This window comes from Caretta caretta, chromosome 10, assembly GCF_965140235.1.
Source record: "Caretta caretta isolate rCarCar2 chromosome 10, rCarCar1.hap1, whole genome shotgun sequence".
Classification (NCBI taxonomy): Eukaryota; Metazoa; Chordata; order Testudines; family Cheloniidae; genus Caretta; species Caretta caretta.
In genome coordinates, this window is record NC_134215.1 from 34,298,242 (window position 1) to 34,312,048 (window position 13,807).

At 51.3% G+C, this 13,807-nt stretch overlaps 1 protein-coding gene across 2 annotated transcripts in view; it reads right to left on the reverse strand.

Moving 5' to 3' along the window:
• Positions 1-12,465, reverse strand: part of CORO7 (coronin 7) — a 184,473-nt gene extending 172,008 nt beyond the window's left edge. For both annotated transcript variants that reach the window (XM_048867848.2, XM_048867847.2), the window contains exon 1: positions 12,329-12,465. In XM_048867848.2, the coding sequence (XP_048723805.2) occupies positions 12,329-12,388 (60 nt within the window). In that variant the 5' untranslated portion in view covers positions 12,389-12,465. The remainder of the gene's footprint in view (positions 1-12,328) is intronic.
• Positions 12,466-13,807: the final 1,342 nt, after the last annotated feature.

A 13,807-nucleotide genomic window follows, 5' to 3' on the forward strand; every position in this document is an offset into this window, starting at 1 on the left:
ATGTCACCTGGTAAGTGACTGCACCCAGGCTCTGGGATCTGCCCTGCCAAAGGCTCTGCCTAAACTGCAAACAAGAGGTGTGTCCTTAGCTCAGGTTAGCTTACCTGGGTTACAACAGCAACAAGGACACTGCCCTGAGGCTGTTAATTGGGTTAGGAGCTGGCGTAAAAGCCTGGAAGGGAGCCTGAGGTGGAATCCAAGCGCGGAGTTGCCATGTCTTCGCTGCTATTTTACCCAGCATTAGGAACACACCTTTTGTTTGCAGAACAGACATAGCCTATGAAACATGCTCTGCACCCGCTGGGCTTCCTGGGTGCCCTGAAAGCACGGCCCACAGCTGGAATCTAACTTCAGTACAGCCTAAGTCTGGGTCACTGGGACAAGGTCTTTTTGACGTGTGTGTCCGTGCTCAACAATCACTCCTAGCTGGGGCAGCGTGAAGAAGCTGAGAGCCAAAGCAGCTTCCCAGGTGCTGACCCTCATTACCAGGCAACGGGCAAAGTCCCGCAGACAAGAGAGTCCCGCTTTATCCATTGCTTCCTCCAGGCTAGAAAGACTCCGTCTTCTTGGGACTGAGCGCCCGCCTCTGAGCCCGGCTGAATCACTGTAGCACAGAGCAGCATCTGCACCCATGCTCTGAACAACCCCCGTCGCCCCACAGCCTCCACACACCCCTATGCATCATCACTGGAAGCAGCACCTCAGTCCACCCCCAGCCTCCTCAAAGGCCAGCTTTAGGACCCAGACTCTTTTGGCCCTTGCCTTGATTTTCAAGCATGTGCCCGAGAAAATTTTAGCAGAAATTGAGAAGCATTTTCACCACCTACAACAGCACCATGAGAGACTCAGCCAGACTCAGCTTTCTCTGGGGCAGGAGGCCTTGGCAGAGACAAGCATGGAGAGGTTAACTGTGACCAGCAAGAAGTTACATGGTGAGCATTTAGCAGGGACACCAACGGGTGAGAAATGGGCAGTACCATTCGGACCATCTTCCTCTTTAATCCCCAGGCCAACGCCAGGACGTAGCCCCTTTCCAAGCGCGGCAAATTAACAGCTAATTCTGTGCAAGAAACAGGGCCCAGAGCAGCTCCATGCGTAGCACCACTTTGTTTTCGAGCACTAGCCCCTGGAGACAGCTGCCACCCACTAACCCCGCGCAGAACCGAACAGGGACAGAGAGGGACAATGGGAATTGGAAAGCCCTGCTGTGAGTCTGTTCTCATGAACAACCAGGGCTACAAATCATGTGTCGAACGCCACTGAAAAGATAAGGAGTACTTGTGGCACCTTAGAGACTAACCAATTTATTTGCGCATGAGCTTTCGTGAGCTACAGCTCACTTCATCGGATGCATACCGTGGAAACTGCAGAAGACATTATATACACACAGAGACCATGAAACAATACCTCCTCACACCCCACTGTCCTGCTGGTAATAGCTTATCTAAAGTGATCATCAAGTTGGGCCATTTCCAGCACAAATCCAGGTTCTGTCACTTTGGATGGGCTATTACCAGCAGGAGAGTGAGTTTGTGTGTGTGTGGGGGGGGGGGGGGGGGGGAAGAGGGTGAGAGAACCTGGATTTGTGCTGGAAATGGCCCAACTTGATGATCACTTTAGATAAGCTATTACCAGCAGGACAGTGGGGTGTGAGGAGGTATTGTTTCATGGTCTCTGTGTGTATATAATGTCTTCTGCAGTTTCCACGGTATGCATCCGATGAAGTGAGCTGTAGCTCACGAAAGCTCATGCGCAAATAAATTGGTTAGTCTCTAAGGTGCCACAAGTACTCCTTTTCTTTTTGCGAATACAGACTAACACGGCTGTTACTCTGAACACTGAAAAGATGTGATCTCTAATGGCACACAGCCTTGATTTGTAGCCCTGGCAGGTCAACTTTCACTGGACCTTTGGACTAGCAGTGCTTTCATGACCCTGGTCCAAGGCCTAATATAGCCAGTCTGGAATTGTGGCTCAATGTAATTTCCAGTCCTCGAACTCCCAAATTGTTAACAGTTCAAGGCAGCTCGATCAACCCTTTGGAGTTTTGTGCTCAGCAACAAAATATTGTTGTGTTGGTTTTGAACTGATGTCAGCAGATTGCTTCTGTTCAGCACACTTCCTGTCTGAGACAGGTCGGAGGAAAGGGACTTAATTGAAATCATCCTAACACACTTAGCAGTTATTTTTGTTGCCGGACAGTTTAACTTGGTAGAGCACTTCCACGTTCTGTTTCAGCTGGAAATTAATGCTCCGGATGAGGCAGACAGACATGCTTTTAAGTAACCATTAGGATGAGAAGCTGGAAATATCAGCATTCTAAGGGCTAAGTCCAACTCTAGAATAGAGGTGACTAACCATTTATGACTGCCTATGCAAGGGATTTCTATCCACTCAGCAGCTACTGGCAGCTTCCTAATAAACTTAGCTTGTGCATACCCAGAGTTACTGAGACAATATCCTTCACGAGCTACAAGGTTAGCTTTTCTCTCGGATTGATCCACAATTGCCATCGCTTTAGACCACTGTAGCCCCCGCCCATTTTACAGACAATTTGTTAACACAACCCTGCAATCTATGAGTTCAACAAAATATAAGCGGCAAATATACGTGGCAGACCTTGGAACAGAGCCCAGAATTCTGACTCCCAGTCACCCGCGCTAATGACTGTTCCTACAGTCACTGGAGCAACTAGGGAAACCGGAGAACAATGCACAGAAATCAAGGTCAACATTTTACTTTGCAAATCCCTAAGCTTCAGTGGCAAAGATGGTCACTGCCACCGAAAGGCCTGATGCTCATGCGACCCTAGGGTCTGGAGAAGGTTCACAGTAAAAAGCCATCTTAAAATACTTCTGGTCATATTAGATTTTATCAATCCCTTTTCATTCAAACTGAGAGGTTTTGGTTTGGGCCCTAGCTACTTTACTGCTGTTAGAGCTAGCGCTGTCAGCAGGACACTAGATTAGGAGGCTGCTGGCTAGCAGAGGAAGGGGAACAGATACTGAGGGAAGGAAGGAATTTAACAAATAAAGGCACTTGCCAGATCTGCATCATGCTGTCCTAGGCATGATTTTAGTCATCTGCACTTAAAAGGCCAGCTACATTTAAATGCTAATCCTCACCTTTGAGTGACAAGATGAAGGAATGTTCCTACCTGGGATCTGATCCCATTTTGGCTAAGAGGGACAAAGATTATGATTTGGGAATATTATTCTCAACATGAAAAATACTGTTGGAGCTGGAAAAGGGAGTGAACAGTGAGGTAGCAATATTTGCAGGATGACAATGATTTAGATTAGCCAGGACTAGAGGAGATTGTGAGGAATTTCAGAGACACCCAAGTGAATAAATCACACAATAGTAGAAGAAACCCGTTGTTAACCCTCTTCACTGCATTCTAAACTAACCGTAACCACCCCGCGGTCTGTACCTGACACTTTGATAGAGACATCGTAGAAAAATATAGACAGAGACAAAAGTGCCCATCCCTCTTAATGCCAAGGGAAAAGTTGGATTTATGCTGGAGGTCAAGGGAAGCCCTTACAGTTTGCGGTGAGTCCAATTCCCTACGGACAGGTGCCTTGTCTCCTAACCACCTCCCTAGATGGAATCAATTGCCTCCTTACCAGCAGTCTCAGCAGAGATGTCAAGGACTAAATGGACCATGGAGACCAATCGATCCCCTCCCTGCCCTCTAGATAGTCTCTATACAAAGCAGTGCAAGAAGCTGCCCCTGCTCTATCTATTCAGTGGAGAAAGCCTTGGCCTCCAGGATTAAGCTGGCATCTTTCAGCAGGAAAACAAGAGGTGGCTTTGAGGTTTGTTTAGGCAGAGGAGATAGCTGAGTGGAATAAGCATCAGACCTAGATTTCCCGGAAGCATGTTCAAATCCTGCACAAATGGCTGTGCTGGATTCCATGCAGTCTGTTGTGCCTTGTGAATGAGACCGTAAATAACTGCCCCACCTTACATGAAAGGGACCCTCCTCTTAAGAGTCACTTGGGCCTCCAGTGTATTTAGCCTGCTACTGTTACAAGGAACACACAAAGTTACTGTAAAAGTTTAGAGAAGAGGTTGCCCCCTCCACGATTTTTTCTGAGTCTAGTCAGTTTCCTTATTTCCCCTCTACAGCCACTTTCACCTCCTGAGGGCCTGTAACACAGCAAAATCATAACAAATAGGAAAGCATTTGCAAGGCCAGAAAAACTGCCAGGAGGATTCAGGCCGATGAAGGCCCTGGAACAACTTTTAGCTCCTTTTGGAAAAGGACTAAAACAGATTACATTGACAGTGTCTTGAAAAATATATTTATTTCTCAGCACTTCTCCTGTGAGTAGCTGTTCACCCTGGCCGCCTTGTCCAAACTTTCTATCCTCCTAACTGGTATTCACCTTGCTGCCTGTAAGTTCACCATGGACCTTCACTCCAGAGGTGTCTGCATTTCAGTAACGTGGCACAGAGTTTGCTAAATTTGCAGGGATGGAAGGTGAAGCAAGTGGGCCTTGTTCAGTGTTGCCCTGGGATGCTTAGCACCAGCTTGCCCGGCACAAAGGGGAGCATAGCAGAGGCCTAACCCCACCCCATCCACGCAGCCTGCACTGAGGGCTGCCCTGACGCCTGCAGCTACCAGATAGAGGGTGTACACACGCTTCTCTGCCCCAGCCAGCACTAGGACAGAGATGAACCTGGCTCATTGTTTTCTCTGATGAGCAGTTTGCCGAGGTGCAGCCTCCCATTCTGACCTTGGATAGGAAGCTCTAGTGGCACAAACTCTACCAATGGGGAACTAAATCAGCACAGATCATACTGGGACTCCGGGAGCTCTTGGGCCCAACTGGCCAAGGGCACAGGGGTGCATAAGGGTTGCAGGGAGTCTGGTCTCTATGTAATAGTTCGCCAAAGGATCATGTGAGGTCTTTGAATATTAGGTGCCCATTGTGCAGTATACATGTACAGTCTGGGCCAAATGCTAACCAAGTGACTGCAAAGTCTTCAGCGGAGATCCTAGATAGGAAAATACAAGCAGCCATGGCTATCCAATTGGCAAGTGAAGCCAATGGATTTTTGAACTATATCTGTACAGAAATCCTGCATCTTTCCACTGTGGAGGCAAGACGACACTGTGACTTGTCCCACAAACAGAAGGTCCCAGCCAAGCCTGGCTGTAATACACTGGAAGGATTTTGCTCTCTCTCTAAACCAACAATGCCTTGGGAGTTAAGTTTAGGCTATAGTATGCGAGTTATGATTTTATTTTATATGTAACCCTTGGTAGCCAATATTTCTGCTTGCTGTCACTTGAATCTCTGTATTTGTTAAGTAAACTTATACCTGCTTTTTAAGTGCCAGGTGGTAAGCGGAGCTGTGTTTGACGGCATCACTCAAAGTTGGGGTGTACCTCTCTTTTGAGAACAGAGGACCTGAAAACTCAGTGTCCAGTGGACCAGGGGCAGGGGAACACCAAGGAGATGTTTGGCAGCCATGGGGGATGGCAGTGCTTGTGTTGCCAGAGGCTGATAGAGTTGGGGAGCTGACCCTGGCAGGCATAAACAAGGCTTCCTCACACTAAGGCCCATGGTAGTGAGGTGCCTCCCAAACCGGAGTAGCATAACACACCTCACAGGAGGTTTAAGCAGCCACTATTCAATATCAGGGAGTCACTGAGGCTACTCCAGAAGGCCTTCATGGGGCCCTTGTGGAATCCTAGGCCAGACTAGTCCATTTCACTTAGAGGGTGACCCACCCAGCTGAGAGCAGTGAGATGGAAAGCTCCTTTTGTGTTTAGAATTTACACTGGCCTGGTAAAGCCCATGGGTTCTGCATGTACCTCCATGGGGTTACAATCCACAGGCAAGTACACAAGCTGGTATTTGGCCACTCAGAGAGGGGACAGAACAGACCAGTCCTAGTCATGGCTACCCTGGAGGTAGGTGTTCCATACTAGCAGATGGGCCGTCCGCTGTTGTATTTTGATGCTCATGATGATTGCATGTAGCTTCCTGGCTGCACTCCAGAGCATGCTGGTGGCAGCCAGTAGAAGCACAAGGTAGCACCCTGGCTTGGGGCACTCCTTCAAGCAAACCATGTCCTTGGAGGGAGAGTTTCCCCTCTCAGAGAGGAGAGTTTGGGCAGGTGGCATATCACAGCTAAGAGACTTCGTCAAATCTGCCGTAAAGGGTTACAATCTACACCCATAATCCTCTGCACGTACCTAGCACTTGCTCATCTGTAGATCCTGAGTGGCGTACAAAGGTAAAGGCACGCAATAGCTCAGATGGCAGAACTAAAGGATCTGAAACCGTTTTCTGAGAGATACTGTGGTCTATTAATCAGCACATGGGTCGAGGAGATTATAAGTGTCTATTTGTCCCCCTACTGCCCATCCTAGGGCCCTGGCCCTTTGGTCAGGAAGACTTAACTAGCAGCAGGTGGCATTTCCAGTAGGACCTATTTTACTGTGCACCCCGAATATCATTTCCTCGTCTCACTGCTGCACACTGGCAGACATCCACACTTCATTCATGCCAAGGGGAAGGCTTCCTCGCAGCAGACAACAGCTCCGCCAAACACAGGTGCATTCCCCCAACGCCTGAGGCACCTCTAAGGAGCTACCACAGCCTGGCCAGGCTGACAGACACTCATCTCTCCCCATTTCTCCGAGCCCAATTAGCTACAGTAGCTGCCTGGTTCCCAGGCCTCAAGCTCATTTGTGGGACAGAATGCGAGCCTCGCTCTCAGGTGCCTTCCAAACAGCAAGGCAGAGCAACTTTTGTCCCCCAAGACATGGACAGGGCAGAGGCTGAATGGTGCAGGGCTGGAGACCAGGGATCGCTGTGGCGCCTTCACTTCTCGGTCACCCATTCAAAGCCGAGGCCAGGACAGTGGTGAGGCTGCCATTATTCCCTGAAGGCAGAGGCAATGCATGGTGCTGATCTCCCTCCAGGTCCCAGGGGATGAGCAGCCTCAAACACTCACCAGAAACCGGTCCCTCCCATTCAGGGCCACAGCCAGGCGTTATGGAGTCTGGAACAAGACGTTAGGCTCTGCCCCCATTTCTCGGCACCCCAGTCAAACCTGGTCTCACCTCACAGGAGTGGCAGGGGAAGTGCTGGAGCAGGAGCTGACCGCTCCCTGCTCCTGGGGCTCTCTCAGGCTAGAGAGGGATGCTGGTTTAACCAGCAGCTCCAGCTGCACTCTGGGCGATGTCAAGGAAAGCAGCAAGGCATGCTGGGAGCGAGAGACATGGAGCACAGCTGATGCTGCAGGCTTGAGTCTCCCTGGCACCCCCATGAGTGTTGCCAAGCTGCTGCCCAGGAGCCCTGGGGCTTGGACAACACTCCCAGCAGGCCCTCCTGACTGGCAGCCCTTGTTACTTCGTGGGCAGGTTCAGCAGAGAAGCCGACAAGTGGCCTATGGAGACCCACCTGCCCCAACTCCTGGATCTGGCTCCTCTGGGTGGGAGCGGGGGGAGCAAACACTGCCACTCCCCATGCTGCTGCCCTGCTCTGCGGGCAGAGGAGTTTGCTCTCCACAGCTGTCAGCCCAGCACTTCCACAAAGCATGGGATTCTATTCTAAACCAAGCCACGAGCATCCTGTAAGAAGCTGGGCCTCGCTGGCTACCAATATCCATAACTAGCCCAGCAAAAACCTGGGCCTGCTACCAGCGCGACTCCCACAGCCTTCAGCATGAGCAGCGACGTCCATAAGGCCTGCCAGTCGGAGTGTATTTTTATACCCACTGCTGTTTAGCAAGCAGCTCAGCTCCTGTTAGGCCTTTGAAATTTAGCAGTTTGTTAATCTGAATACAGAGAATCAACTCTTTGAAGAAAACTTAGCCACAGCCAGTCAAGATTCCAGTCACTCGACAGAAGCATCAATGGGCCAGGTGGGTTCTTGGCTCTGCACACCTGACTGCGGGTGTGCAAAGAACCTATCGGGAGGTGCAGGCAGCTGCTGTAACTAGGCCATTGCTTCCGCTTTTACCTGCGGAATTAATTTGACCTGCACAATTTTGTCAGACACACACAAGAACTGCCGGCAGACAACTGCTCATTGCACAGGGCCTGGGTTATGAGAACTCTTATGGTTTGCAATTAAAAATATGGAAGGCGAAAAAAAAAAAAACAGTCTCCATGTTAAGGAATCAGAATTTGGGTCACACACACCAGATCTCATGGAGAGCAGACAGTGCTCTGTAGAGGGGCAGCAAGGTCAAGTGGTCTCACTCGCAGCTGCAAGCCAGTAATAAACCCTAACCCTGGTCTGGCTGCGCCTTGCCACATGGCATCAGGGAACAGGTCACTCACCTGAGCCTGCTGAAAGAGGAAAGCTGCAGACACAATACTCAAGGCTCATTATTGCTGCACTGTCACAGCCTCACCTCCCCTGCCTCCCACTGACTTTTCCTCCCGAATTGCTTGGACTTTAATCTCCAACGCCAGGCAGCCCTGTAGCCTCCCTCAGAGAGCTGAGCTTCATCACCCTGCAGCCTGGCCCCCCACCATGGCACCAGCCTCACCCCCTAACACTTGCCTTCCCTCTCTTTCCTGGGTTCTTGAAAGGTATTTGTGGAATTCCTCATTCGCTTTTATCAGCAGGGCCTGAGCCGCCTTGCCTTCAGACCTGCTCTGTCTGATCTAGGAAGAGATTCAGGTTTCAAACTGGCAACAGATTCAAGGTCTGCACTTCAGTACCACTTGAGCATAGTGTTCCTGCACCCAGGGAAGAAGAAGGGCCATAATTCAAGGCAATGTATTTAAGTCAGGAAAGGGAATAATGCACCATACCCCTGACTAGCTGGGTAACCAAAATGACTACACCCCATGGAATAAGACTGGTAGCTGAAAAACTCAGTATCATCGCCACCTGCAGTTACCCAACTCACTCACCTCTTCCCTACCTGGATATTGTGCATGCCTCTTTTCTCAGACAAACTCCCCAATCCCAGTCAGTTCTGCCATCCTCCTCTCATACCATCCCTTGTTTCTCCTCCCTCACTTTGCTAGCTCTTTACTCAAGGGGGGCTTTGCCACAAGCCCCTAGTCCCCTGCCCTTTATTTATTCATCCCTGACCCATAAAGGCCACCGAACCCAGAAGGGCTAATCTAGAGCCCTTATGGCTCTCATAACAGGGTGTCACAAAGCCTCCCATGCCCAGAAACAGCAGGTCAGGATGGGGTCACTAGAGTAGTATGAGGAAATACTTCCTCCCTTGGTCCTGTCCCCTAGTCCTAGCCATCTGCTGGTCTGAATACAGACAGACAAAATTTGGTCTCCCAGTGGGCGATCCAACAGCAATGCACCCCAGGGCATTTCCTACTCCTGTTCCTTTCCCAGTTTCTTTTCTAGCAGTTCCTTTTCTTTTCAGGCTCCCTCCTGTTCCAGCTCCCTCCCTTCCCCCAGGATCAGCCCTGTGCTCCTGAACAGAGTTTGCAGAAGAGATGCAATCTTGGTCAGTTTCACGCTGCCACTGGGAAGCACTGTGTGCCAGAGACAGGCAGACAAGGAGCTATGCCCTGAGCCTAGACCTGAATAGCACAGGGATTACAGGCCAGGTCAGAGGTACATCAGGGCCAAGTGGTGTCCAGCAGCAGAACAGCAGATTTAGGTGAGTGAAGTTTGCACAACACTGGCCCACAAGATTACTGGCTCAAACAGTTCTAATGGACATTAAATCAACTGTTTGAGAGGGGGGATAGTTAAAAGCTTAAAGCTAAACTTTGCTGCCCAATAAACAAAAACCAACCGCTCTTCCGTTTAGTGAGTCAGATACTCTAACAGCCAGTGTGCTCTGTGATCGCTTTCTACTGAACTGTGAGCACCTGGAAGCATTGAACATTGTCCAATGTGAGTGTAAAGTGCCATGTGCAATTACACTGCTCTGTACAAAAACAACCCTGACAAGCTATATAGCACCTCTCATTTCTGAGCACTCAGAAGTATCACTTCCCTTCTCTTACCAACCCATGAAAAGGAAGCCACCTCTGGGGTGAGTGAACTGAGCTGGGGCAAATGGCCTGTGCAGCACTCCAAGATCCCCACCAATCAGCTGCTATAGAAGTGCAGGGCTGTGAAGAACACGGCAGAGAATCACAGAACTTTAGACTCTTTAGGGAGATCGTTACTACACAGGCATAAAATATTTTCATCATTTTTAATGTAGTAGTTCAGAGCTTCTCACACGTGCATGCACTGTTCACTATACAGCACTGCAGCAAGCTATCCAAAAGTCTGCACCCTCACTTTCTTATCTACAGAATCACAGGACTGCACAGTTCCACTCTGCACCACTCAGGGGCACAGAATTGACTTGGGCAGTCCCCTGGTATCACAGGAGCAGGTTCAATCTTCCGTTTATGTAAAGAAAGTAGTTGGGTATTAATATATTTCTTTTGCCTTTAATGGCCGCCAATTTACACTTGCAAGAGTGAGGAAATGTGAAAGTCATGCTGAACATACTTAACTCCCAATGCAATCCCTGCATAATGCACTTACTAGTTAGGCTTATATAACTGAGGTGTAGAACCCAAGCTGTGTGCCTCCAAATTAAGAGGCTGATCCCCTAGCCTCAGTTTGCATGAGTGGGCTAACAGAAGCCAATGAGGCCACTCACCACATGTAAACAGGCTGCAGGATGAGGCTCTTGTTAGACCACCTTCACTCTTCTGCTTCCTAATGCTTAAGTTTGTAGCTTATTGCACTCAGAGTGTCTGACACCCAAGATTCCCAGTTTGTACTGAGAGAAGTTGTCCGTAGAGTTGCATTTGTGGATCACGGTCATGCAGTGTCCTTACCTCCTGCTCTAATTCACTGGTAGCATAGATGCACACTGCCAGTCTCTGCCACATTAGCATAAAGACATGTTGAAACATTTTCATTTCCTAGCAGGTTAAGCTAGAAATTTGCTCTGTAAAGAAAAGCTCTACATCATAGGGAAGAGGTTACTCAACCCCTGAGAGGAAGAGAGGGCGGAAATGCTGAGAACATCTTGTGATACAAAAACCCTAAACTGAAAACAGTTGCAACAACTCTTTGAGAAGTCCATTGGAACAGCACACTGTGGTAAACTTAGCATTTCAAAGCCACATGGCACCAGAATATCTAGCAGAGCAGTGTCATTAGGAAAAAAGTTTCCAGGGAGAACACTTACAATAAGGCAGATAACCCTAGGTGAAAAATGCTAAGATCCAACACAGAAAGACAACGGTATTTGTGTTTTACAGACAGGGTGCCAACCAGGCAGCCTAGATAGCAACTAAGTCACTGAAAACTCATTTCGAGTCAGCTGGATCTTGTTTTCCAGTTAGATTTTTTCATACCAGCAATAAAACCGGCATGTGAGTTCAGGGACTGGCTGATGGGATGAGAGTTGTTCTCTGATTTCTGACAGTTAAAAAATGATGCAGAAGAAAGCAGCCTGGAGATGGCCTGAGAGCAAACAAAGCCCAGGAAATGCAATGCCATTCAGAGCTCTGGATGTGAACAGCGGAAGCGCTGATACATCCAAACTGAATGGCCCATATCCACTCACAGCCAGGACAGGCACCTGGAGATCACCAGCTATCAGGGAAGAGCCCCCCACTCCAGGACCTAGGCACCAGACCTCCACCATCCTGCACCACACATGGCCATTGACACCAGAGCAAGCTGGGAGCAGAGAGGTTTACTTCCGCTGGATCCCAGTGCAGTAACTGGGAGCGAGGGAGCAGACAGACTCAGACCCCAGAGCTCATCCCAGCCACAGGCTGCCTAGGACCACCTGTGACTGGGGAACCTCCAGAAGAGACGTCATCCCCCGTCACCCCAGGTTGCATGGTCAGGGAGGGAGATAGAGGGGAGGGGACAAGGCACTTTGGGGGCCACCCAGCCAACCCAGGGTCATGGGAGGTCAAAGCCCCTCAAATTGCATCACCCGGCTCTGCCTGGCACCTGCACCCGGGAGCACCGGGAAAGGAGCTCCAAGGGGGGAGCCATGTGCCCTCTACCCCACAAAACCTGTGGGGGAGGGGATGGAAACGGACCACCAGGGGCCAGGGCAGGGTGGGAGACATGGGGTGGAGGCCAGGGAGCCTCCGGGGCTGGCCCCCCCAGAGCAAGGCACGGGAAGCAGGGGTGGTCCCTTAGCGTGGGGTGGGGGAAGCAGGGGAGAGGGGCTCGGGGAACCAGAGAGGCGGAGGGGGGAGGTCGTGGGGTCCCGGGGGCCGGGCTGGGAAACCGCGGGTCCCCAGGGCCCCCCCGAGCCGAGGCGGCAGGCGAGGCGAGGCGGGGCGGGGCGCAGCGCACACTGCGCGGCTGCGGGGGCGGCCCTGCCCCACCGGACTCACCTCCTTGCGGGCCGGCTTGGCCGCCGCATGCCGGAACCGGGACGCCTTGAAGCGGTTCATGGTGCCGGCTCGAGCCTCTCGGCGCCGCTTCCTCCCGCGGGCGCAGGCGGCCACCGCCGCGCCTTCCCCAGCCGGCAGCCCCGCCCCCACGCCAGGCCCCGCCCCTACTCCGCCTCAGCCCCGCCCCTGTGCCTGGCGGCGCCCCTTCTTCCAACGGACCCCGCCCCTGCACGTGGCCACACCCCTCCTTCCCACGGGCCCCGCCCCGGCCAGGCCCCGTCCCCACTCACAATAGGCCCCGCCCCTGGCTGGGGCACAGGGGGTTGTGTGATGCTCAGGGTGCAGCTCCCCTGCCCCTTGGTTGGGTGTGTCCCGGGGTGCTGCCTGCTAACCGTGCCCAGTGCTGTGCTAATAGTGGGGACAGGAGCCCGCCTGAGCGAGGGCAGCCTCCAGCAAAGCTCCGCTCTGACCTGAGCTGCAGGAGGGGATGTGCCCTGCATGGGGTCTTGGGCCCATGACTGCAATGGGGCTGCTCTGGGAGGCTGCAGGTGCAGGTTCCATGGTTTCCCTTCCCTGTCCCAGCCAGCAAGGGGCAGTAGGGTAAGGTGCCACCAGCCTAGGCATGGCCTGGTCAGCAGGGGTTCATTATTTGCCCCTTAGATCACTCCTGAGTTCCACTCCTTACATGGCCAGACAACAATAGACAAGGGCTCCAGACTTCGGCTGACCAAAGCCAGACAGCTCATTAATAAAACCAGTTCTCGTCATGCTCTGATTGTGGATGAGGCCTTGTGTCAGGGGGGCTTGCCCAGGGGCTGGAGAGCTTGGGTCTAAGCCAGCGCTGTTGCAAGAGGAGACTCCCCTGAGAGGAGTCAGGTGTTGTCAATGTAAAAGGCAGCCGGAAGCGCCAAGGTTGTGTGCACATATAGAGGTAGGCGAGGTGTCTGCAGAGTGGAATACGGGCTTTGTGCATGGCAGTTGCATTGGAGGTGGGTATGAACTATGGAGCTAGTACAATAGACGTTGGGTTTGTGACCTTAAGGTCTATTTGAATTACTTTAGGCTACGGACCCCATTTCAGGGGAGGGCTGGTGATAGCCTTGGGAGGCTGTGTGCTGCTTCTGAAGAAAGGGAACAGAGCGAGAGCCATGTGGAAATGTGTTTGGCCACGAGGGGGTGCCAGGCAAATGGCCACCCTGCAACAGGCCTCCTATTGTACTTTTACGGACCCGTGGCTGGATAGTTCCCTTGGTTGTGAATTAGTACAGCCTTAGCCATTTGGTGTCTCGGTGACGCGTGAACCTAGGGATGGGCAGGAAGGGGAGTGCCAAGCTCTCTGCATATCAGAGGTAAGGCACGCACTAGAGATCTACTCCTTCATGGACAAGGTCTTGATATGAGTCTTGAGATATGGTGAATAGGGTGTGATATACAGCAAATAGAGAGGGTATAGGAATCCTTGTGGTATATATGGACCAC